Source organism: Alexandromys fortis, unplaced genomic scaffold, assembly GCF_014885135.2.
Source record: "Alexandromys fortis isolate MF-2015 unplaced genomic scaffold, M_Fortis_MF-2015_v1.1 scaffold_94, whole genome shotgun sequence".
Lineage (NCBI taxonomy): Eukaryota > Metazoa > Chordata > Mammalia > Rodentia > Cricetidae > Alexandromys > Alexandromys fortis.
Genome location: NW_026067979.1, coordinates 7,268,948 through 7,296,412, shown reverse-complemented (window position 1 = coordinate 7,296,412; position 27,465 = coordinate 7,268,948). Strand labels below are relative to the sequence as shown.

At 40.7% G+C, this 27,465-nt stretch overlaps 3 protein-coding genes across 3 annotated transcripts in view; 1 reads left to right on the top strand and 2 right to left on the bottom strand.

Annotated features, from left to right (window-relative positions):
• LOC126511016 (interferon-inducible GTPase 1-like) overlaps positions 1 to 27,465 on the bottom strand; it is a 73,562-nt gene that overhangs the window by 21,544 nt on the left and 24,553 nt on the right. The gene's annotated exons all lie outside the window — the stretch shown is intronic.
• Positions 8,659 to 17,489, top strand: LOC126511015 (interferon-inducible GTPase 1-like). Its single transcript, XM_050157834.1, has 3 exons — positions 8,659 to 8,878; positions 10,375 to 10,632; positions 14,625 to 17,489. Exon 3 carries the CDS (start codon positions 14,644 to 14,646, stop codon positions 15,871 to 15,873), a length of 1,230 nt encoding a protein of 409 aa, XP_050013791.1. The 5' UTR covers positions 8,659 to 8,878; positions 10,375 to 10,632; positions 14,625 to 14,643; the 3' UTR covers positions 15,874 to 17,489.
• LOC126511011 (interferon-inducible GTPase 1-like) overlaps positions 26,807 to 27,465 on the bottom strand; it is a 100,290-nt gene continuing 99,631 nt past the window's right edge. Inside the window, exon 2 of the mRNA XM_050157829.1 lies at positions 26,807 to 27,097. The gene's annotated coding sequence lies outside the window, so the exon portion shown is untranslated. The remainder of the gene's footprint in view (positions 27,098 to 27,465) is intronic.

Genomic DNA, 27,465 nt, shown 5'->3' with positions numbered 1-27,465 from the left:
ACCCACGGAGACAGTGGGGCTGATCTATTGTGAGCTCACCAAGGCCAGCTGGACTGCGACTGAAAAAGCATGGGATAAAACCGGACTCTCTGAATATGGCGGACAATGAGGGCTGCTGAGAAGCCAAGGACAATGCCACTGGGTTTTGATCCTACTTCATGTTCTGGCTTTATGGGAGCCTAGCCAGTTTGGATGCCCACCTTCCTAGACCAGGATGGAGCGGGGAGGACTTTGGACTTTCCACAGGGCAGGGAACCCTGACTGCCCCTCAGTCTGGAGAGGGAGGGGGAGAGGAGTGGGGGGATGGGGAGAGGAGAGGGAGGAGGGGGGAAAAGGGAGATGGGGAGGGAAATGGGAGGCGGGGAGGAGGCGGAAAAAAATTTTTTTTCAATAAAAAATTATATTTAAAAAAAATGTCTTTTGTAAAAGACACCATCACCCGAGTGAAGAGGCAGCCTACAGAACAGGAAAAATCTTTACCAGTTCTATTCTGAACAGGGACTTAGTATCTAGAATCTATGAAGAATTGTTTCACATCAAGAAAACAAGCAACCCAACATTAAAATGGAGCATGAACCAAAATACAGGGCTCTCAAAAGATGAAATACAATTGCCTGAGAAATGTCTTTTAAAGGTGTAACATTCCTATCCATAAGGAAAATGAGAATCACAACCACTTTGAAATTTTATTTTATCATGAGATTTTACCCCCAGCCAGTATAGCTGGAAACAAAATTACAAATGGCCCAAAATACTGTGGGGAAAAGAAAACACTCAATCCCTGCTGGTGGGTGTGCAAACACATACAGTCACTAAGGTGATTTGTGTGGAAGTTCCCCCAAAAAGTAAAAGTATATTTATCACATAATCCAGCTTTATTACTCCTGAGAATACTCCCAAAGGACTCTCTATGCTGATATGGAGATACTTTCTCATCCATGTTCATTCCTTCTCTGTAGGCCCATATTTCTGTATGTTATGGCAGCCAGGCTCAAAAGCCATAGGCCATATCTGAGATGGTTTTACCTAGCCTATAGATAAGGAAAGCAATGACCTAAAACTAACCTTGTATTAAAAGATTCCCAATCCTTCACTTTACGATTGCAACATTTCACTGATGACTTTAGTTCAGGAGATTTACTATTTGTGTCTTACTCTCAGGAAAAAATAACTAACCATCTACACACAGCCTGGAGGAAGACAAACCTCCAATGGTGACGCTGATAGGCATCAAGCAACCACACACACACACACACACACACACACACACACACACACACACACCTGATCTTAGAGCAAAGATATAAACTTGAGATCTAAAAAATCTTTTTAAGCTTGCTAACATTTGACAAAAGTGATAATGGAGCAGGGACCATAAACTTCCCTTGTCTGTTTACTAGGTTGCTTGGTTACCCATGCCAGCAAGTTTTTGTGGGTCTTTATGGCTGGGTAATGACAAAGAGAGTTAACAGAAGTGGGAACAGGAGCTAGAGAGAAGTTAGAGAAGAAGCCTCCCAGAAATTAGCAGATTTAGGAAAATGAAGAAAGAAAAAAGAAAAGAGAGTATATAGCAGAGAATTGGAATTGGAATTAGGATTGAGATAGAGAATTAGAGCTAAGAAATTACAGATGGGACAGATGAATGAGAATAGAGTGCAATAAAGAGAGAACAATAAAGAGACTTATGGAGGAAATTGCCTGTGAGGAAATTGCTTTCCCTCAGATCCCTTAAGTCATTTTCCTTCTCCAGCTGTAGTACCTTGTTGAACCTTGAAGTAGTCTAAAGGACTGGTACCCTAAAGGACACTGTTTATACACCTTAGGTGAGAATGACTATTATAGTACTGTTAAGTGGACATAATATTAAACCACCTCCTAATGATTTATCATTATATGCATAGATTAAGACATCACTCCAGCCTTACAATGGATGTTCTTATTTTCAGTAGATGCTAATCAATGCAGATACCCACCGTGGTCATGTTGCAGAGAATAAGCCATTGAGAAATGTGTAGCCTTTAAAGTAACATAAGTACCTTCTACCTCAAAGGCACAAGAATGGTTGTGGAAAATGGGGTGAAAAGACTGGAAGAGCCAGAGGTAGTGGATGACCACAAAAAAAAAAAAAAAAAAAAAAAAAACAGCATCTTCTGGACACAGAAAGGGAGTGCCGCATATCAACTCACAGTGACTCACGGTGGTTGGGACAGCTTGTGTAAGGCCAGTCAATCCCAAGCCAGAATAAATCATAGCAGGATGGGGGATGGGGTGAATGACAAGAATTAAGTAATATGAATCTTGTGAGGGCATAAGGTTATAATCAGAGCAGGGATCTGGGTTGTGTCTTGGATGGGACTAATGTTGATTGGCACAGGACCCAAGGCAATGTGCTGTGTGACTTTAGTTCAGGATGCATTTGTATTATCAGGGAACAGGAAAAATATTTTTCAGGGGTTGTGTTCCAGCCTAGTTGGTACGCTGCTTTTCCATGTTCCCACTGAGCTTCCCAGTCCCACGTTCTACCTACTTTATTATTTTAGAACTGTCGAGCTTTCTTTCTGCCAAGAAATAAAAGGTTAATAGAATGAATGACAGCTGATAGTTAGGTTTCACTTTCCACTTCTTGGAAATCCAAGTGTTTCTGAAAACAGCCTTGTCCATTCTCTTCTATGATAGGCCAACACACGCCTGGAGGAGAGGCAAAGAAGTCAGAGGAGTGTATAAGTCCTGCCCACCTGCCTTGCACCCGCTGCTTTCCACAGAGGAGGCAGGACTGAGTTTCAAGTGGCGAGGCTGGAGTAGAGTGGAGTGGTTCCTGCAGCTGAATCCAGTGCCTGAAGGATTTTCTAGAAAGGGGACAGGGACATTCAAATCTAACGTCAAGCCCTTATCATCTCTTTCCTCTCAAGAGCTGATAGGTAACAAGACATTTAGGAATATGCCCTGATAGTGGAGATCCTCAATTTGGAAGCTATGATGCTTCGGTTGGAGGTGTACAGGACTGCATCATTGATAGGTTTAGCCATTCCTTCGAGTTGAGGTGATTCTGAAGGAAAAGATCTGGATGTTGTTTTGGGTAAAGTATATAAAGTTGATTTTCTTGTCTATTATTCCTTTCCCTAAAAATGATTTGTAAATAGAAGTTTCAGATAATGGAATATCTCTGCAGTGTGTGTCAGGTTTGTTGTCTTATGGGTTTCCCGCCTGGCTTAAACCATGAATTTAACATCTGCTCCACAAAAGGTCAATGCATGCCATATGAGACTATCACTTCCTTGAATCTCCTTAAATCTAACATTTTCGCAGGAGTCCATTCAGCTCTTGCACAGCCTTGGGGAAACCTATCATTTAGCAGTTGATCCTGTAAAGTTGCTGGATAAATTAAAGTTTGAAAACCTTAGGCTGTTCCTCTCTAAGCTTAAAGTGCAATGCTGAGACTGGTTCCCCTTTAAATATCTCTATCTGGTTCTCAATGTTTCTAAGAACTGTTTTAAAAAGACTTTCTAAAACTTTTATCTTGGCACTCAGATTAACCAACTTCTTTAGTAATAAGAGAAAAAGCAATAAAACTGAAAAAGTTTATAGTTGACAGTACATAAATTCCATCTAAATCAGTTATTCTTTCATTTAATTGTTCCATTTTAAACCATCCAGTGTATTATTATACAGAGACCTAACCACCATTGTCAAAGTGTTTCTTTTTTTCCTTAGGTTTTTTGAGAAAGGGTTTCTCTGTGTAATAGCCCTGGATGTCCTGCAAATCAAATTATAGACCAGACTGGCCTCAAACTCACCAGAGATCTGCCTGCCTCTGCCTCTCAAGTGCTCATTCTCATTTAAAAAAAAAATTCCCCCACCTTTAAAAATTCCCAATTGTCTCAGCAAATCCGCCGCCAATGATGACGTACACTACGATGGAGTGCAAAGCTGACTGCTGCTGAGGAGAGCAGTAGAAGCCTGAGTGGATTTAAAGGCAGCAATCCCAGGAGGGATTGCTCACACCTACCAGGAGAGGGAACCCACTGTCTAAAAAATGCACACCAGGGATCATGCAGGAAGAAACATGAGCTGCCTGAAGGGAGAACCAGCTGCTGGTGAGGGGCTAACTCTGGCAGTGTTTGGAGCCCAGGCTTCTGAGGCGTTTGCTGCATGTAGGCCGCAAAGAAATATCCCAGACCTGCTCAGATCTTAGGGAAAAGGAGAGAAGAACCTGACTGTCAGGGCTGTGACTCCAACCATGAATAGCTCCAGTCTATGAGTGTGAACACAAACCACAGGCAAGCAAGCGGCTTTTTCATGAATTCGTGCCCTAAAGTTGGAGCGCTAGATGTAGTGGGAATTCTAATTGGTCTTAATAAATAAAAACCCAGAGTCAGATATAGAGACTAGTGCAGAAAGATCAGAGAAGCAGAGCATCCAGCCATTAGAGATCTTCTACACCTCTTAACCAAAAAGAAAAGGAACTCCTGTCTCCACCTTGCTGCCCACCTCCTCTCTCTGCCCAGCCACATCACTGCCTGTCTGTCTATACAGACCTCCAGACCTCTGTGGTTAGCTAGTAGCAAGCCTCTCACTCTCATCTTCAGGTAAGCTTTACTTGTTAGAGCACAAACAAAATATCAGCACACAGTGATTAAGAATGCTGTATGCCAAGTCTGAAGATTTAAACTGAGTCCCCAGAATTCACATGATAGAAGCTGAGAATAAGCTCCCACAAGGTATCCTCTGGTCTCTACCCACAAACCATGACAAATGTACGCTCCTATACATACACACAGAGAGACAAACAAACAAATGTAAAAACATAGCTAAATAAAATTTGCAAAATGAGAAAGTATTATGATTCCTTCCAGGAATAATGCAGACCAAAAGGAGCAAGAAAGAAGGAAGAAATAAGATGAGTTACATTAAACTGTGTCACATTTTAAAAATTTTTGGGTTCTCTGAAAGTGCTGGTGATGAACAGCAATAATTAAGACATGAGTAGTTGATGCTTGGAGAAATAGATCAATGGTAACGGTTTTCTGCACAAGCATGAAGACTTCAGCTCAGACCCACAGCAACCATAAAGAAAGGTGAGTTAAATGGCATGTACTTGTAATGCCACCATTGGGAGGTAGAGACAGTAGGATCTCAAGAAATCACAGGCCACCTTGTCTTGACTAATGAATGGTGTAGGAGGTCCTTCTGTTTATGTGTTGCTTTCATTGGTTAATGAATAAAGAAACTGCCTTGACCTTTTGATAGGGCAGAACTTGGGTAGGCGGGAAAAAAACAGAACTGAATTCTGGAAGGAAGAAAGTAGAGTCAGAGAGTCATGGATCCACTGGAGATGGAACCTGGTTAGACTCTTTCCTGGTAAGCTACTGCCACGTGGCAATATACAGATTAACAGAAATGTTTTAAATCAAGATGTGAGAGTTAGCCAATAAGAGGCTAGAGCAAATGGGCCAAGCAATGATTTAATTAATACAGTTTCTGTATGGTTATTTCGGGGCTAAGCTAACTGGGATGTTGGGAAAAATAAGCAGGCTCCTTTCCCTGCAATAGATGAACTCAAAACTCAGTGAGAAACGCTATCTCAAGAAAAAAAAAAAAAAAATTGGTGGATGATCAAGGAAGACAGCCACTGTCAACCTCTATACTCTAAACATGCAAAGAAGAGTTTAAGCACCCTCATTTACACATGATCACACGCACACATATGAGCTGTTATATAGCTGTGTCTCCATTGAAATTGTCTCATTCTCAAAAAGAAGGGACTGGGGACATGGTTCGGTGGATGAAGTGCTTGCTGTGCAGGCAAGAACCCTGCAGGTCAGATCCCTATAACCCATGTACAAAGTGAGTGGATACAGGTAACTCCAGCTCTCTCAAACAGAGACCAGGGATTTGCAGTGCAAACTGGCTAAGGTGAATAACTAATCTAACTTTATAGGCAAGCTCTAGGTTCAGTTGTGAGCACTGGCCTCAATGAACAAGGTCAAAGATAACAGAGAAAGAGTCAGCATCAGCCTTGGACAAGCAAATGCTGTCTTTCACACCAGCACTGACCTGATGGGGTCAAAAGATAAAAGGAAGATGAAATGGAGATATTGTGTTGCTAGTTCACAGGTGGCAGAATGCAGGGAGCACAAATTACATTAGATCTGTACTAAAGAGGTCTTCCTGGGATCCTAAAACTTGGAACCTATGGGAAGAACTGAAGGACAAAGAGGAAAAAAAACAAGGTAAAAATGATAAAAGATAACCCTGAAGCCCCACCTTTTCATACAAAGAGTAAGAAATTCCATGATTCAACAAGCAGCTGGGGACCTAAAGAATAACCTATGACAGGACACTAGGAGAATCAAGGAGCACAACAGACTGAATTGCTCTAACTGGAATTTTTAAACAAACAATAACAGAGACTCCCACCCCTAGTTCATGGGGCTGTGGGATGTGAGGATAACTGAATGAACCTGAGGACGCGGCGAGTGCACAGAGTAATAGAACTGCCTGTTCTCCTTGCGGTAGAGGTTACATAATCCAAGGCAACACAAGGTCGTCATTCATTGGTGGACAGTCCCACAGGAACCATTAGGAACCCGTGGTCACCACATGAAAGGGTTCCATGATATAAAGAAGAAAGGACAGACATTACAGAGAGAATTGGGCATGAGATAGCCAGTATTCAATGCCCACCTTATCAGACCAGATAGAACTGCACTCATGAGAGAACTAGGAGGACACTGTCAGGTATGTGTTTGCTATGCAAACAAGGGGACATTTATTGGAATCTCCAGCATCCACATGAAACTTCAGAGGTTGGGAAACATGTTCAAAACCTACTTCTGGGAGCATGGGAAGAAGAACATTCCTGGAGCTTGCTGGAGAGCCCATCTAGCTGAGTCAGTGGGCTCCAAGTTCAAGGAGAGACCCTGTCTTAAAAACTAAGATGGAGGAGCAACTGAAGAAGAACAGCAAATGTTTTCCCTTTCGTCCCTTAATTTTTATGCCTATACATTTGATGGTATATTTCCTTGGTTTTATTTTAATTTTCTGTCTCCTCGTTTGTTATTTTAAGATCTATTTTATTTTATTAATTATTTTATTAATTGTGTGCATGTGTGTTTATCTGTGTGATATATGCTATTTGGAGGGTTGCATAGGCCAGAGGCATGAGAACTCCTGCAGCTGGCTTGGCAGGTGGTGTGAATTACCTGATGTGGGTGCTGGGAAGAAAACCCTGCTCCTCTGAAAGAGCAGCACGTGCTCTTAAACCCAGAGCCATCTCTCCAGCACCACCCCTTAAATGTTTATCTGATTTTTTTTATTTATTTTTTGTCTGTATTGTGCAACCATTTTTTTACTCTCATCTTCACCCTTTCTTTTTCTGCTTCAGTTTAGTAGTATTTGACTTTATCTTGTCCCTTTTCCTTTAAAAAAAATGTTATAAAGCTGATGAAGCATTGGAAGTGTCCAGGTGAGACATGGATGGGAAATTCTTAGTGTTGAACTTCAGAAAATAATTCCTCAAACAAGAGGTCTGGAGGCCTTGTGTAAGCTCTATACTATTCCCAGAGTATTTTTTTTTCTTTTCAGAGTTTTCTTTTAATATTTAATATGCACATTGAACCATCATGAGGAGTGGACACAAATCTAAGTAGGAGATCCACTTAATGTTTCATATACATGTAACTGTCTTTTTTTAATTTATTAAAGATTTCTGTCTCTTCCCCACCTCCGCCTCCCCTTTTCCTCTCCCTCCCCCAATCAAGTCCCCCTCCCTCATCAGCCCAAAGAGCAATCAGGGTTCTCTGCCCTGGTATTCCCAGAGTATTATATTAACTCTGAGAACAACTGTAACTGTATGAAACTACCACTATGTAATTGTCATGAACATAATATTAAGCTACCTCCAAATGAGTTATCGTTATACCCATAGGATGGATACGGATATAATGATAGAAGCCATGGGTATAATGATACAAGGCATCTCTCAACCCTCATCGTGGAAGCTTGTGTTTGCAGCAGATGATCATCAACCCAGACCAAGACACAGAGACTAGGACATGAAAGACTATCCAGCCCTAAATGGAATATATTAATGCTTCTTCTAAAGGCACAGGAATGGTTGTGGGAGAGAGGATGACAAGACTGAAAGAGCCAGAGTTGGTGGATGGTGACAGGGAAGCATTGTCTTCTGCACACAGCACGGCAGCTCCACATATGAACTCACCATGGTTGTGACAGCAGGTGTAAGACCTGCCAAGCTGTGCTGGACTGAATAGCAGCATAGACAGGGGAATTGAGAAGGAGAAGAATTAAGAAATGTGAATTTACAACCATGAGAAATTAGAGGGGGATAAAATGAGTATTTTCTTGAATGAGACAAAAAATGACCTCTGCACAGGACTTGGGACAATGTTTTGTGTGACCAGTTCAGGTTGCATTTGTGAAGTCAGGGATCAGAAAAATTACCTTTCAAGGGTTGTGTTCTTGCCTATCTAGTCAGATACTTGCCCATGTTGCCCGATTCCAAAGGCTACATTCCACTCTGTTATTATTTTATGACTGTCTATCATTTGCTGCCAAGAAATGAAGAGATAATAGAATGAAAAACAGCCAAAAGTTTCACTTTCTCTTTCTTCTTCTTGGAAGTACAGGTGATACATAAAAACAACAAGATCCATACGCTTAGATGATTGGTAAAAACACACTGAGAGGGAAGGGGCAGAAGTCAGAAGAGTGATAAGTCCCGCCCTGCTGACTTGAACCTGCGGCTTATCCACAGAGGAAGCAGAGAAGGGATACAAGAGAAAAGACTGTAGCACAGTGGAGCGTGGTTCCTGCAGCTAAACCCTGTGAGCAAACCCACTGGACACAGGATAATCTGGTAAGTGGACAGCAGCATTCAGATCTACCTTGAACCCTCACCATCTCTAAAGAGATGACAGGTAACAGTACATTTAGAAACATGTCCTGAAAGTGGGGGGCCTCAGTTTGGAACGAATCATTCAAGTTAAGGTAGACATAAAGGAAACTATCTCAATATTGATTTGGGTAAAAACTCAAGTTGTTTTGGCTTGTCTCTTATTCCTCTCCAAAAAAATAAAAAAAAATGGTTGTTAATAAGTAATGGAGTATCTCTGCATTGTGTAGGATGTTTATTGAGTCTCATCTAAAAATGCTTCCTAGTTCATGGTCAACTATTTAATTCCTTACATCCCAAGGCCTCCTATCTGTGAAGAAGAGGTCTCTCTGCACACTGCTGCAGCTGTCTATGGAAATCTGTGCCTGAAGAATCTTCTTTACTGTGGTTTTCTTTATTGTAAAGCAGGAGTGTTAAGGAGCTTCCCTCCACCTGTGAGGGGCATGATCTCTGTCAAGGTGTGGTGGCAGCTGTCATTTAGGCAGGCATCATTTTTTTTACTTTTTTATTTACTTATTTTTTATTACTTAAAAGAAATACCAATCCAAATTCCCACTCCTTTCCCTGCTCCCAGCCCCCTCCCTCTCCCTCCACAGAGCCTCTCACCCCACCCCTCAACCCTAAGGGAGTGCCATGCACCCTGCCCTGTGGAAAGTCCAAGTCCCTCCCTACTACATCTAGGTTGAGCAAGATTACATCCAAAGAGAATAGGATCCCATGAAGCCAGTATATGCAGTAGAGACACATCCCAGTGTCACTATCAGTGGCCCCTCAGTCTGCCCCAACTGTCAACCCCCTTCAGAGGTGCTTGGTTGTTCCCATGCTCATTCATTCCCAGTCCAGTTGGAGTTGGTGAGCTACCGTTAGCTCAAGCAAACTGTCTCAGTGGATCAAAGTGTGGCACATATAAACATTAGAGTACCACTCAGCAGAAAAAAAAGGCATCTTGAATTTTGCATTCAAAGGGACAGAATTAGAAAACATTATCCTGAGTGAGGTAACCCAGACCCCAAAAAACTGGTACGTACTCACTCATAAGTAGATACTAGTCATAAACAAAGGGCAACAAGCCTATAGTTCAGGATCCTAGAGAAACTAAGTAATAAGGTGAACCAAATTACATATATATATATATATATATATATATATATATATCCACCTGGAAATAGGAAACAGACAAAAATTTGGGAACAAGGAGGCATGGGTAGAAAGAAAGGGGGTTGGGGAGAACTTGAGAGAATGGGATAGTCGAGATGGAGGAAGGACAGATATAAGAGCAAGGAAAGAGATATCTTGATTGAGGGAGTCATTACGGAGTTAGCAAGAAATCTGGCTCTAAAAAAATGCCCAAGAACCCACAGGGATGACCCCAGCTAAGACCATAAGCAATAGAGGAGAGGGTGTCTGAACTGGCCTTAACCCAGTAGTCAGACTGATGATTATCTTAAATATCACCATAGAAACTTCGTCCAACAACAGATGGGAACAGAGGCAATGACCCACATCAGATCACTGGACTGAGCTCCCAAGATCCAGTTGAAGAGTGGAAGGAGTGAGAACATAGACAGGCATCATATTGTAATGCTTGCTCTGTCACAGCCTTCTCGTTCCCTGTGTTCATACTCGGTGGAAAGACCTTGCAGACAACTGTCAAACTGGAGTCTGTATCACAGATCCTGGAGCTAGAACTAAAAGAATGAGAGAGAAAAACTGAAAAGGTGAGAACAACTCGTGTGTTTCAGGGACATGCTGTCTGTGTCCTGTGGGTGACTGTCACATTCAACAGTAAATGAGGCTATGTAGTTTATCTAATCTTGTTTAGCTTCCCTTTCAGGACAGTCTTTTTACCACCTCTTCCCATCCTGTGCCTGCAGTCAGACTGAACAAAGTTCTGCAGCTCTGGTTTCTTGCACAGCTGTACCCATTTGTCTTGTAGATTGGAGAGGGGCTGTATGTGTTCTGAGTCTGTTTGCACTTGTGCTCATACACAGCAAGATTCTAAGAACACCTCTGTTTTGTATTACACTGTTTTATGTTCTCCCCAGACTGTTGGCACCCACTGTCTATGAATCTACTAAGACTTCAGGTTCCCACTGAGCAGTTAGAACTACAGAACAGGCACAAGTGTTCACAGTAAAGTCCAAGTGTTTTCCTCACAGCCCCCTTTAATAGCCTGGTGATATATCTGCATGTTGATGGTAAAGAAGTGAACAAGACAAAAGCACTTTATGATGCATGAGGTTCATTATATTTTGGGAGGGTAACAGCAAATGAAAAACAAATACACACTATGCAGCAGTGGGGAAACTGAAACATAATGAAAGGATGGCAAATGATAAGAGGAAGGCATATTTGTACATCCCAATGTGAATATAAATCCTGAATCCTGCCTACTTGAAGCAGGACCTAGGGAAAGGTAATTAATAGCCATGTGGTTACTGAGAGAGAAGAAAAGACACAGAAGCAGTCGCGAGGTTCAAAGTGATGAGATGAGAAGACAGCCCAAGATACCAAGGGGCTGGAATCCAGACACCAGAGGCTCCAGAAATGCAAAAAGTATTCAAAGGTATAATGTATGGAGCATGTGCACTGTGTACCCAATGAATGTTCCCTGATGGAAACGGAAATCCTTGTGGTGCCTGTCAGAATTGCCTTGACATGGTATGACGTCAGTGTCACTAGGATAACTCTGGCTGATTGATCATCCATGTTATTGCAGAAACAATCCCAGGAAATGTAGCAATATCGATGACATAATCAAAGCTGGAATCGAGGAGGTCTTGCAGAGGGTAAAGGAGGAGGAATGATCAATTGTAAGTGGATTAGGAAATAGAGCCTAAGCCTGTGAACTAATTTGATCTGGGTGACACAGAAAGAGGAGGCTCCAGGATGACAATGGAGCATTTGCTGTTTCCATAACTGATTGTGAGGTCCATTGTGCTGTCATGGGAGGTCTTGTAGGCAGGTTTGTGGAAAATAAAGGGTAGAAATAGGAAATCTGAGCTAGCTAAATGCCCAACAATTATACTCAGGTCCTTAGACCTGGCAGCAAGTGTATTTACCTGTTGAGCCTTGTAATGAACTTGGGCCCAGGTTAATCTCACTACCAAAGATGACCCTCTTACTCTACTCCCTGAGTTCCAGAATTACAGGGATCCACAAGCACCTACGTTTCATGAGGTGCTGGGGATTGAACTCAAGGCCTTATTCGTGCTGGGAAAACTCTCTACCAATTGAACTACATCTCCAGTGCTCAGTTAGACTGCTTTCATAAAATAAAAGGTTTAAAAGAAAATAGTGAATCTAAATGATGACTTGAGGACACAAAAATATTGCATTAAATAAATTCATTTCAATGCAGAGTTTAAGGTAGAAGAAGGTTTGTATTATTTTAAGTTTATATTCTTCATGGAGATGAGTTCCATGTCAGGAAAATGATAGAAGGAGAGTAAATCTAGGCAAAATTAGAATTATTTCAGCAAAACGCAATAGCTGAACTTGCAGAAATATTTTAAAAACAAAATAACACAGGCAAAACGAGATTGTGTGATCATTAGAGAGATTTGGCATTGATTAAACACTGAGGTCAATTGCCATTTATTGTTATTTACTTTTCAGTGTGCAAAATTAGATGTATGTTAAATTTCTATTCATTTGAAAGCAAACACTGAGGGAAGTGTGCACAGATGGTAAAGACATCTCAGATTTCAAAAAAATATATTCCAGTTCTAATTAGATGCAACACAGTTACTCATGATTTTATACTTGATGACTTGATGATGCTGGCAAAAGGATACCTGTACATTTTATATTATTTTTATTTACTTAAGTATTATTTTTTATTTAATGAAGGGTTTAACCGAGAGTTAGTAAAATTTGTTTTAGCTTCCTTTCTGATTATAATATAAACACTATGACCAAAAGAATTTCTAAAGAAAAGGGTTTTTCAGGCTTACACACTCTGTTCACAGTCAATCATGGGGGAAAGTCTGGGCAGAAACTCTGCAGGAGTAGAGGCAGTATCGATAGGAGATGATGTGACATTTTATTTGTTTTTTAATAAATAAAGCTTCCCTGAAGATCAGAGAGTAAAACAGCCTCATTGATCAGCCTTACAGACCAGGCAGAGGTAACATACACCTTAAATCCCAGTAGCCACACTAGATGCCATAGAAACCAGGTGGTACACGTCTTTAATCCCAGTGGTGTGTGCCTTTAATCCCAGTCCTAGAGAGGATTATAAAATGGGAAGAGACAGCTCTCAGACATAATCTCTTTCTGAGATTCTTGGAAGCAGGATCACCATTTCAGACTAAGGTAGACATAAGAACCAAATGGATGCCTGGTTTGTCCTTATGGCCTTCAGGTTGTGGTGCAAGACAATTCTGTATTCTGTCAATTATGTTTTAAATAAACACTGATTGGCCAGTAGCCAGGCAGGAAGTATAGGTGGGACAACCTGACAGGAAGTAGAGGTTGGATAAGGAGAACAATTTCTGGGAAGGAGGAAGCCCAAATTCTTCCACAGTCCTGTCCAGACACCACAGAAGCAGGATGTGATCTGCCTCACTGAAAATGGTACTGAGCCATGTGGCTAACATATACTAGATTAATGGGCTAATATAAGTTATAAGAGCTAATACGAAGCCTGAGCTAATGGGCCAATCAGTTTATATCTAATGTAGACTCTCTGTGTGATTTTCTTTGGGGCATAATGGCTGCAGGAACTGGGCAGGACAGAAACCCCAATAAGCAGGCCCTCATGTTACAAGGTTGAACCCCAATTTCTTTCTCTGAGTTTTTAATTAATCATGCTTCAAGGAGAATATTGTTTACTATCTTGCTCCCCATAGTTTAATAATGCTTTCTTAAATTACCCAGTCCAGGGGTGGTACCATCAAGAGTGGGCTGGAAGCTCCCACATCAATATTCAATGAAGAAAATAAGTATGCTCCTGGGCCAATCTGATGGAGGCACTTCCTCAAATGAGATTTTTCTCCTCCAAAAGGACTGCATCTTATATCTTGCTGATTGAAAATAATCAGCAAATGAACTTGCCTAAAGGTGAGATGGTCCTTCGGGTTCCTGCTTCATGAAAGAGTCTGCAAGACATTCTGCAAGACACAAAAGAAAGTGACTGACAAACTGCCATTATAGGTGGAACTGTCTTTGAAATTTCCTGCTTCATTGAAAAGTCTTCTGGATATTATGGGCTTGTAGGCTGAAGATGGATGCCCCAACAATACAGAAAAACTTTGAGTAATTGTCCAGGCAGCAAGAAGTCTCTTTTATCTTGATAGATTTGGAAGCTGCTTACAATGCACTTCCTGTTTATTTAGGTAATAGTATATCCTTCTGGCATCTTTGATGGAGTTGAAGAATATGATAAACAAGTAGATATAAATATTGTAAGTGTATTTCTTGCTTGATACTTGTCTTGCTGTATGTAATTTTACTATGTTAAAGTTAAAATCTTCCTTTTTATTTAAACAGAAAGGGGGAAGGTGTGGGAAGTCCTCTTTATATGTGTTGCTTTTATTGGTTAATGAATAAAGAATCTGCTTTGGCCTGTGGGGGAAAAAAGAAAAGAATCAGCATAATATATACGGTCAACATCAGAACACATCCGAGATTGCAACATAAAGAACTCAATGTTAAGCATAAAGGCATCTTGAATCTCTTGCAACTTACTCTCCGTTCCTTCTTTCAGGGCCCTTTTATCAAGAGTCATGGATCAGTTATTCTCTGATACATCTAAGAATGAAGACCATAGAGATTTAGAGTCCAGCTTTACAGCATATTTTAAGAAAACCAAGAAAGAAAGCAAAATCATTCCCCAGGAAACCATCGATTCAATTGAGTTACACCTGGCAAAAGGAAACATTCAGGGGGCAAACTCTGTAATCAGGGATGCATTAAAAAATATTGATAATGCCCCAATAAACATTGCTGTCACTGGAGAGTTTGGAGCAGGGAAGTCCAGCTTCATCAATGCCCTGAGGGGGGTTGGACCTGAAGAAGAAGATGTAGCTGAAGTTGGGGTGGTACCAACAACTATGAGGAGAACTCCATACAAGCACCCCAAAATTCAAACTTTGACTTTATGGGACCTGCCTGGCATTGGAACTCTGAACTTTCTACCAAAAGATTATCTGGAGAAAATGAAATTCCAAGAGTATGACTTCTTCATTATTCTTTGTGCCACACATTTTACAAAACTTGAACTAGACCTTGCCAAAACAATCAGATTGATGAAAAAGAATTATTACTTTGTGAGAACCAAGGTGGACACTGATTTAGACAATGAGAAGAAATGTAAATCACGCACCTTTGACAGAGCAAAGACCTTGCAGCAGATCAGAAGCATGTGTGTGAACACCTTCTGTCAGAATAACATGGATGTGTCACAGATTTTCTTAATTTCTAACAGACATTTATCTGACTATGATTTTCCAGTCCTGATGGACACAATGATAAAGGATCTTCCTGCTCAAAAGCGCCACAATTTTATTCTTTCCTTGGCTAATATTACAGAACCAGCCATTGACAGAAAGCACAAGTCTCTGCAGCAGACTGTCTGGTTGGAAGCCTGCCAGGCTGGAATTTTGGCTACTGTTCCTACAGTGGACATCCTCATGGATCATGTGGAGAAACTGAAGGAGAAATTAAACCACTACCGAGTCCTCTTTGGAGTGGACGATGCATCCCTGCAAGTCATGGCTAAGGATTCCCAAGTGCCTGTTGAACAACTGAAAAAAATCATTAAATCTCCTTATTTGTTAGAAACTAAGAAAGAAGAAACATTCAGAGAAATGCTTTTGAGATATTTGGAGAAACTTGCCTTAGGTAATGGTGGGCTCCTAGCTTCAGGTGTTTACTTTAGGAAAACCTTTTACTTGCAATTTCTGTTCCTTAACACAGTGACTGAAGACGCCAAAGTTCTCCTTAGACAAATTTAAGAAAGCAGTTTAAACTCAACTCACCACAGCTACTGACCATGACAAGAACAAACAATTACTATCAAGAAGTCATTAGATGAATTCCCCCTTCTGACATATTTTCTTTAGCCAAACCACTATCACCATGGAGACACCTAAAGATATGGACCATGCTTCTTACTTTGTCACAGTCTGACAACCCAAGTCCCTCTTCCCCTCTCTGCCTGCCTCTCTGTCTTTCAATTACACCTGTTGTGAAATATTCTTTTAAGTGTGCAAAGATGTGTTACAATTTTTATGCTGCAGAATATTACTTTGTGTAAAAACCATGGTACATTTTCTCATTCCAACATGGGGCCAGGACTTTTATGTAGGGCCTAAGAAAACTGAGAGAAAAAAAAGAACAAAAAAGAAGTTGTATGCTAAGCAAAAAAAAGTCAAAGTTAGGATCAGCATTCAAGCTAATAATTCTGTGTCATGGATTGGGAGCTAATTAGTGGCCCAAAATAAAGTCTGGTACATTCGCCTGCACACTTGAATACACACGCACACACATGCACACATCTACGAATGGACATATACAACACCCAAAATGCACAAACACACACAAAAGATATGAATAAGTACATTGTAGCTAATTCCTACTAATCAGCTAATCAAACATTCTAATGGAGGACTTGTCATGCATGTATGAGGACCAGAGCTCAATTGCCAGAACCCATATAAATGTTCAGTGATGTGGCAGCCACCTTGTACTTCCACACTCAGAAGGCAGAAACAGTGCAACCATGGAGCAGGTTGACTTGCTGGACTGTGTTGATCTACAAGCTCAGGATTCATTTGCGAGAACCTGCCTTGGTGAAAAAGGTAGAAAGTAACTGAGCAGGAGACCCAACATAAGCCTGACATGTCCACACACACGTAAACATGTACACCCCACACAGGGACACATTTTAAATATAAAATAATATTTAGGAAGTAAATAAAAATCACAAGTCTTAGAAAGTATAGAAACATAAAAGTTTCATGAAGCTCTCCTCAAGGTTAACAAGTAGTCTGTACATTGTCTTAGATTCTTTCTTCCCTCTCTTGTGTTCTGTTGGTGAGGTTTAATTAACATTAAGCGTGAGACTTCCCTTCATCAGCATCCTGTTGCCTAGGTAGAAGGATGACTCAAGTCAGCTACACTTGGTCAACACTTGATTACATAGACAGAAAGCACCTCCTCCCCAGGTAGGAGCAGAGGTACATTAGCATATCCTGACCAACTGTCAGGATGGCACTGAATTTACTTCACTTCAAAAAGGGGCCAGGTGGCCACCTCCTGTGCTAGAATGTGGGATTAAGCATTGTTATTCCCCAAACTGTCTGACCTTCAGATAAGGTGGGACATGGGTCTGAATTTCTCAGCCACAATTTCTTCACTGATATTAGAACAATCGTTTCTAGGCTTCCATATTGGACTCTGCATCAGTGGCTTTCAAGGAAGCTTCCAGAATTTCAGTGCCAGATTGGGACCTTGGAGTTACCCAGTCTTGTGGTCCAAAATACTATGGGGTTGTTGGCCTGCCTAGTGAAAGACAGCCATTGTGGGTCTACCTGAACTGGTGAGGCATGCCCCATCAAATATCGAACCAGCAGCAAGTTCTAAACCTCTTAACTGTGATTCATGTGTTGATACTATTACAATGTAAGATGCCTTAATAAATTATTGCATACTATGTATGTATAATATACATATATTCATTCCATTGGTTTGTTCTGAAAGAGAACCGAGACTAATAATGCCAAAGGGGTTGGCAGAACACAAATGGTATAAAGAGGGTGGTGATAATGGAGATGATTTAAGTAGGCAGGAGCATGAGAGGGCAGGGCCGAGGAGAAGGGATTTGGGGAAAGAATCAATAACTGAGGGTATCTGAGAACACTATACTGAATCCTACTTTTTTATGTGTGCTTAAGGGGTTTAAGTGAGAGGGTGATGCTCATTCAAGAAGACATAGCTCATCAAAGAAGCTCAGGGCCAAGTGTGGGATACCTCCCCTTGAGTTGTTGATCAGGGAGGGAGATCCCAGAGACTGTCAAGGAATGCAATCTATTGCTTGTTCTTGATTCACCAGAACTCGATGGTAGGATTCTATCACTGAAGACACCGTACACTTAGTCACAAGACATTGAGAACTGATGGTACTAGCCAGAGCTTCCTGACATCTGGATAGTTTTCACAGTATTGGAGGGTGCTATGCAGGCTCCTGAGGGAGAGCAGTTATCAACAGTCTTACATGACTGAGGATTTGTTCAAAGACCAGTCATATGCGAAGAACACTTGCCGTCCTCTTCTTAAAAACTAATGGCATCTAAATTGACTATCACCCCATGTAATCACTGCCCAAAGACCTCCGATGACTTGTCATTTTCAGCTTATTTTATTGTATCTTATCATCTGGCTTTACAGAGCCTAGTCACTACCATGTCCTTATATCCAGGGTTCAGAGTCACTACTACAGCAAGCCTCATCACTGGGGGGTCTCAAATGCTATCTTCTTGGCAACTATGATTCATGCTGTAATAGAGTCCTGTTCTACCAAGTGTGAGTCTCTGGAGCATCCCTTTTCTGTTAGAGACATGTCAGTGCTGTGCTCTGTTCCATACAGACAAAGTTATTACCACATCTTTTCTCCTGGAAATGAGCAACTAGAAATATCGTCTGATTCCACCAACTGGTGTATACGCATGTGGGTGTGTGTTTGTGTGTATTTGTGATCTGTACTATCCTGAGGTTTAAGAATGAATGCAAACCTAGTTGCCACAGACCCTAAGCACAGGATCATCACTCCACTACAGTTTTAAACACATGTGGCTGTGGTTTCCTGTGGATGACATCATACCTGGACCCTTTAGAAAAGCTGGTGAGGTGAAACAGTAATCACTGATTTGAGCCAAATCTTCAAAAGTTCAATATATCGCACATAAAGTTTTATTTACCCCACCCACATGATAGACTTCTAAGAATTTTGTTTTCCTTTTTTTTTTTGCTTGAAATGTACTATTTTCTTTACTATGAGAAAACCAACAAACAAATAAAAAATGAACCAACCAACCAAACATCATCATCATCAACAACAACAAGAGGAACAAAACACATGAGGCACAAATCATTTCCAGTTTTTCAATACTAGAAGAATGGTTGAAAAAGGAAAGATGTCAATTTGGTAGATATAAAGGGAACTTGAATAATCTGATTGATATGATGGAGTCTTTGTCTGGGAGGCTACATTGGTGTCACAAACACGAGACTACACCACACATTGACTAGACATTTCATCACTTCCAGGCTTCATGGCCATTCATGTTACTCATAAGATGATCTTATATGGACTCTTAGAGGAAACTACACAAGAGGAAAGGTTTCTTTGTCCTTAGTTAAGACATCATTGTGAGGAAGTTTACCTTTGCTTGATATATTGGTTAGCTTTTATCAACTTGATACAAACCTAGACATACCTGGGGAGGAGGATTCATCCTCCCTAATCTACTATGATTAGAGGCTTGAGCCACATTGGCTCAGCTGGAAGAGGGACTCTCAACTGAAGAATTCTGTCCATCAGATCAGCTTATGGGAATGTCTCTGGGACATTTTCTTGATTGATAAGTGATGTAGGAGGACCCAGCCCACTATGGTGAGACCTAATTCCTAGGAAAGTGGTCCTGGGATGTGTGAGAAAGCAGGGTGAGCAAGCCCTGGAGAGCAAGGCAGGAAGCAGTGTTCCTTCACAGTCTACTTCAGTTCCTGCCTTGGCAGAACTCTAAGTTCCCTCGATGGTAGACTGTAACCTGGCAGCCAATTGAATCCTTTGCTCCCTCAAGCTGATTTGGTTAGTGTTTAATTACATCAGTACAGAAACAAACTAAAACAATGTACAAATTCCTTCTTGGGGCCTGTGACACTGAATTGAATATTGTGACAATGGCTATTGATGCCCAAACATCCCCACCCCTGTCTGACTTTTCCTGAAGAGATGAAGTAATGTCTATTTAGTGCACTGATGACAAACTAAAGAAGTGATTCCACCCAGGTCTGCTATAATGACCCAGTGAGTTTATTAGGGTATTATTGGAACTTTTATTGTCCCCTGTCTTCCCATTCAGGCAGTCACATACATGAGAATGACTTAACATCCTGGGACTTCACTTGGCTTGGAATTTACATACACTCTTCTGACAATGCACTGGGAAACCTAGGACCTTCACCTGCATGCATTTTGCATGTGAATATTAACACTGCACCTACCAAGCTAGGACATTACCCACCCCTAGTTGGGATGCATGTACACAACACTATAGAAAATGGACAGGATTCTTTGTCCCAGCAACACACCAAGATCTACCCTTTTTTATTCACATATATCTAGTTTGTATTCACATATATCTGAATATGGGATTGAGGGGGCCAATTACATGGACAGCCTCACTTCCAATTGTCAGCACCCATTGTGAAGACAAGACAACCACACCTCCTTAACTCACCTTTGATTCTTCTGGTTCCTTTTCAATGCAGCAATTGTGTTGTAAAATCTGCCCAGGGAAACACAAACAAATGACCCCAGATAGGCACCTATGGTAGACCAAGGAAAACAAACCTTCCGGGTCTAGCTACATGAATGAGTGGGTTTATTAGGGTGAGTGTAACTTACAGGAGCACTGATCACTCAATGGCAGCTGCATCACTGAATCAGCCTCCCTCAGCAGAGCAATGATTCACCACAACTGCAGCCACGGAGCCCCCTGCAGGATTGACAGCTCAGCTGCTCTGTAATCTCCCCACCAAGAATACTTACTGGTTATATAATGTTGAGAAAAGAATCATGACCCTTTTAATGTTCTCTACTTTTTAAGACATGTTTTTTATTTACCTTTGGAGACTCTCTTTTATATTTAAAATGTGTCTGTATGTGTGCTATGCGTGTTCCCATGTGTGTTGGCATGTCAGACTTATGTTGCTCTCCTACCACAATTAATTTCTACCTTTTTCATCAAGGAAGGTCTCTCAATCCTACCCACTACTTGGATGTCTATACAATCTAGCTAGTGAGCTTGCTCCTTGGTTCCACATTCTCTGGATTTTGAGTGTAGGATTATAAGGAGGCTGCCACATCCACTCAATATTTGTGTACATTCTGAAGATTGAGCTCTGGTTCTCATATCTGCATGGCAATTGCTTTATGCACTGTGTGTGTGTGTGTGTGTGCTTGTGTGTGTATGTATCTCTCTCTGTATGTGCATCTGTATGTATCTGGGGGGATTGCATGTGCACACGTGCTTGTGCATCTCTTTGTATCAATACACAAGTAATTGTAATGCCTGGTAAGATCAAAGACTTTGGAAACCTCTGCAGCTCTGGGGCTTTGGGTAGTTTCCCAGTGTGGGTGCTGAGTCCTGAACTCAGGCTGCTGCTGCTCATATCAGTGGAGTAGCAGGTGACAAGTGAAGTTCAAAGTGTCAGCATATTAGGAGGTAACTGACTGATTAGTGAATCTATCTGAAAGATAGGCCCTGAGACCACAGACCCCAGAATGTCTTTTGCTTCTGCTGTGCCTTTACAGAATTGTGGTGCTGTCTTCTCTGATATCTGATATGGTGTGGATGGGTTTGGGTAGATCTCCACTGGCTATAATGCAGTGTGTTTATCTCATGAAAACATTCTGCTCTTCTGGGTATTTTACTTGTGGGTTTTTATGAAGATGATTTCTTCCTAAGCTGAACTGTCTAATTGATAATAATACTGTCAGATTAAATAGAGTTTTGATGATTAAAAATAAAACAAGGAAGTGTTACACAGCTAGGAACACATGAATTTCTATTGAGGAGCCATATAAACTGTGATTTAGGTTAATGATTAAGAAAATCAATTAAGTCCCAGTCGACGACTAGTTTAAATTCTTTTAATCTTAATGTTGGGAGATGTGTTCTCAGGTTTCTGTTTGCACAGCTGAAACAAGGCTTTGAAAATAACTTAAAGTTAGACTAAGATGTTTCTGTTAAGTAGTTTTGAGGTGAAAAACCCAGAAAGATAACTAAAATTTTAGGAAGGCACAGAGTTGAGTGAGGAACTCTTTCAGGGAACAAGAACAAAGCAGTCTGATTATTAGCTGACAAGTTTTTCTTGCTAGGATTAGTTGATGACCAAAAGTGATGATTAATTCTTTATACCCATTTCTGTCCACAGTCTTCTGATATAAAACAAAAACTCTTGATGAGTAGGTCTGTACCTTAAAGAATTCAAATAGAGCTAACTCATTCTTTTTCATATATAAAAGTTTGGGCTTGCGATTCCTTATGAGATCAACATGCAAGAAAAGCAATAAAGTAATTGGTCCCTTTTTTTGTAACTATACATCTTGTCAGTAAAAGATCTGACTGAGATGAATATCTTGCTCATCTACATGGTTAATCTATAGTTGCTTGGGTAAGACTGTTTGTGGGTTCCTGGGATGATTTGTTATCCACCTGCAATATGTAAAATGTTGAACTATATAAGGCATATAGAAAACATGTTTTTAACTTTGTTTTGTATTCATTGTAATCATTCACTTGAAAAAGAGAATGCAACAGTGGTGTAAATCCTAAAGTGATTGGAAAAACTTGGTTGGGGTTTATAAGCTGTAAAAAAAAACTATACAGTACAAAGAATACAGAACAGAGAATAAAGAAGGAATCCATCGAGAGAGAGTATCTTTTTCCCTAGCCCCCTCAGATAAAAGTCTTAGAATGTGCTGACTCTGTGGCTTTGCTTTGAGTCCTATGCTGCTGGGGGCTGCCCCGCAGTCTGTGATCTCAGGCCTTCCATGAGAGGAGAATGTGCCCTTAATTGTTGAGCCATCTCTGTAGACTTTTAAAAGAAGATTTAGTTTATTATTTTAAAAGTATGCATCTTTGTATGTGTATGAGCATCTGAGGACAGGTCTTGCTGTTTTAGGGGGTGGCGAGTTATAATTTAATTACTACATTTCTCTCTTTCCTTTCCTCCCTCCGCTCCCTCCCATATGCCACTCCCCACTCTCCCTCAAAGTCATGGCCTTTTCTTTTACTGTTTTTCCAAACATATATGTACACATATGCAGTTATATTCATAAACGTAACCTGTTCAATCTGTGTAATGTTACATGTATGTATGTTTTCAGGGCTAATCATTGTCACTGGACAACGAGAAGACAACATCTCCTGATAGCAGCTTTCCTCAGTAGCCTACAATTCTTGTATAGGATTAGGTTCTTAAGGCTTTTCACTTCCAAATTTGGCATCTTCCTTAATCATCCCCTTCAGCTCACCTCTGGGCAATCATGTTGGTAAGACGATTAATCAACTACATCACAGTAGTGCTTCCCATATGCCCATGGGTGAAGATATCATTCATTGGCACATGAGCAATCACCATGGGCCATCCCATTGAAAAAAAAAAACTTTCCTTCAGCATCATCAACTGCCTCATCTATGGGTAGGACTCCATGATCCCTTTCCCTCTCCATGCCGGAGTGTTGAAGACTTGATTTTGTGTGGATTTGTACCAACAACCACCACTTCTGTGAATTCATTACTACCACCTCCTTGTTATATTCAGAAGATATTATTTTATTGCTACCCTAATCTCTTGCTCTTACATTTTTTTCTGCCTCTTCTCTGGTGCTCCCTGAGCCATATGACTAGAAGTATATGGGGGTTTGAATGTAATTGGTCCCCATATGGAGTGGCATTATCAGGAGCTGTGGCCTTGTTAGAGGAAGTTGTTACTGGACTGGGGTGCAAGCTTTGAGATTTCCTATGATCAAGCTACACGGAGCAACACAGACAGCTTCTTGTTGTCTGTAGATCACTCTCAACTCCTTCTCCAGCACCATGTCTGCCTGCACACCACTATGTCCCACCATGATGATAATGGACTAAGCCTCTGAAACTATAAGCCACCCCAATTAAATGTTTTCCTTTACAAGAGTTGCCATGGTCATGGTGTCTCTTCACAGCAAGAGAAACCCTAAGACCAGGGGATATGGTAGAGATGTTCTACTTAGGGATGGACACTCCACCGTTCCCTCTTTCAGAGCCTCAGTGAGATGCTCTCTGCATTCTATTCAGGGATTTGGTTATGCTCAGTGGGTGAGACAGTTTGAATATTCATATCTCATATTAGTTGAGAGAACACGGAACTTAAATGTTTAAAGTTTTATGTTTGTTTTTAATCCAGTCAGCTCTTCTTCATTCTTTTACATTTGATATTATTTATAATGAAGATAACCATTGAGAGAGGCTTGCTAAATTCTGTAATCTTGGCTATTTTTTTAGTTGATTAGATGTCCTTGCCCACCCCCCAATATCTGCAGGTTCACTGTGCTGGACAAGATGCAGTCTTTCTGATTCCTCCCCTGTTCACTATTCTCTCATGGGTTCTTTCTTCCCTGTGATGTCACGGACTGAGACTGTCCTTTTCTTCTTCTGCATACAGTATTCACTTAGGTATGTTCTAGAGTAGTAGATTTCTAGTCATAACTGTCAGAATTTGTGCTTGTCTTAAAACTTTCTTATTTTTCTGTCAATTTTTAAAGATAGCTTTTGGATATAGTAATATTAACTGCAATGACTTACATTTAGGGCTTGAGATTCACTGCCCCAAATTTCTCTGTCACTTAGGGTTGCTGGTTAGAGATTCGAAATTATTTTGATGTGTTTACTATTATGAGTTGATGCATTTCTTTACAGTTTTTAATATAGTTTCTTTGCATTTGTGTGTGTGTGTGTGTGTGTGTGTGTGTGTGTGACTTCAATACAAGAATTTCTCCCATTTGGGACAGACCAAGTGATGTCCCCCTCTGTTAATCCCACTGTGTGAGAATAAGACAACTTTCACAATTTTGAGCCAAATTTGAAGCAAGTTTGATTTTTATTGCAGTGCACCTGAGAGCTGGCCAGAGACTACCCCCTGGTCCAGTTAAATAGAGCAACTCTGAGTTCATTTCTTAAGGCCCTCTTAAGGGGTAAAATCAGGAGTACTTGCAAAGAAATCAATGGAGCAGTAAGAGTTACAGAAAAATCTTATGAAAACAAAAAAACAGCAGCAATAAAACCAGGCCTACACCATGTTGTTGTCACATGATTAGGGAGGATTAGGGTAAGCAGGGAGGAAAACACATCAAGGTCATGGGTTGGGGCGGGGTCAGTTTCAGGAATCAGAGATAGAAACTCATAATAACAGTACAGTGTAATGGCTCCTGCCTTCCAAATGGAGCCAGGCAGGTTCCTAATTCGGCCCTGGATTTATGTATCTCTGTCAACTCCTTGAGAGGAGACTGTCTTAAAAAATGTCCTTAAGTAGCAATGGTGCTAGAGTTGTTTGTCTGGCACGTGACTGAGCAAGTCACGCATTGCAGAGTACAGGTCCTAATTACAATGACCAGTAAATGGAACATTAGTGGGCTGTTGAAGTAGGGGGGGGGGGCATCTTAGTCAAAGTGGCCAGTCAAAATTTGTCTCGGAGATTTTGTCTATTTCCTTACATAATGATCAATTTGTTTGTCAATAGTACGAGAAAAATATCAGAGATATTAAATAGCACACTCCAGTAAATTGTTGACAACCAAGATTAAGTTTAAGTAACAGAGAGTCTATAGTATCTCTATTTTGTAGAACAGTTGTCCTCAATCTCATTTCTTGATTAAAGTTGGCAAATATTACTGCTGCAATATTAGCAGCTTTTGAAATTAGACAGGCTATTTTAGGAACCTCTTGCTGTAATCCAACAAGTCCTAGGATAGGTTTAAAAAAAAAGGCCATAGTGGCAACAACTATAGTGGGATCTAATAAATGTAAGGAATCATTGCAATTTTCAGGACGAGTCCTTGTGATTCTATTAACCAATTGTAAAGATTTCTTGACTAAAATAGGGGTAACACGTTTCATCCCACATAAACTCTTATACCCAGGAGAGAGTGTAGAATAAGTATCCTTTTTCTTTTTCAGGAAAAGTCTGTCCTAAGGGCAATTGTATTAAGGTTGGATGAAGCAACACAGTATGAGGAAAAGGATCCCCAAAGCAGGCAAAGTGGCAGGATACAAGGTTAATACACAAAAACAAGTAGCCTTCCTATATACATATGACAAACAATCTGAAATAGAAATTGGGGAAGCAATCCCATTCAAAATAGCTTTACCAAAAAAGAAAAGAAAAAAAAATGCCTTGGAATACAGCTAACCAAGGCCCTGGAAGACTTTACATTGAAACTGAAACATCTAAGAAATACGCTAAAGAGACACAGAGAGATGGAAAGATTCCCCATGCTCGTGGATTAGAAGAAGCAATATTGTGAAAATGGCTGTTTTATTGTAAAGAAACCTACAGAGTCAATAAAATCCCAATGAAAACTCTCATGCCTTTCTTCACAGAAATAGAAAAACATTGTAAAATTTATATGGAAGTAAAGACACCCTGACAGTCAAAGAAATCCCAAGTAAAAAGTGTATTGTTGGAGGTTATGCCATGCCTGTTTTCAAGTTACCCTACAGAGCCATAGAAATAAAGACAGCATGATACTGGCACAAAAACAGACTCAGATCTATGCTATAGAGTAGAGGTCCCAGCTACAAGGCCATAATCTACAACCATCTGTGTTTAAATAAGAGCGGCGGCAGGGCTGCGTCCCCAAAACCCCGGCCGCTTGGCTAGCTTATGCCTGAAATAACAACACACAAGCTGTATTCATTTAAAGAACTGCTTGGCCCATGAACTCTAGCCCTTATAGGCTAATTCTCGCACCTGGACTAGCCCATTTCTAATGATGTGTGTAAGCACCCCAAGGTGCGCTTACCGGGAAGATTCTAGCCTACTCGGAGGAGCTTCATTGCGTGCATCTGCCTGGGAGAGCTGAGCATGGCGTCTCTGCTCCAGCAGAGCTGTCGGGTCTCTCTGGAAGCAGAGCAGAGTCTAACCTCACTTCCTCTTCCGCCCAGCATCCTATTCTGTTTATTCCACCCACCTATGTTCTAAGCTATGAGGCCAAGCAGTTGGTTTATTATAATTAACCAATTACCTTCCCCCATCACATCTGATTTTCAACAAAATCACCTGAGAAAAATCAATTGGAGAAAGGAGTATCTTCAACAAACAGTGCTGGGAAACTGGACAGCTACATGTAGGACAACAAAATTAGATTCTTGTCTCTCACCCTGCACAAAAATCTACCCCAAATAGACCAAGGACCTCAACGTGAGACCAGACATTGCATATTTATAGTTGAAAACATAGAGTCCCCAACAATTAGTTTACAACAAATAAGACAGAGGCATAGGCAAGGACTTTCTGGATCAGATTCTTGTAGCTCAGCAAATAAGGGCAATAATGAATAATTGGGAACTCATGAAACAAAAATATTTTGTATAAAAAAATTGTCAGACAAAGAAAAAGCACCCCAGAGAATCGGAGAGAAGACCTTTGCCAGCTATAAATCTGATAGAGAATTAGCTAGAATGTATACAGAATTTTAAAGTAAACATTATGTAAACAAACAACCCAATAAAAAATGGGCCATGGAACTGAATACAATTCTCAAAAATAAAATAAGAATTACT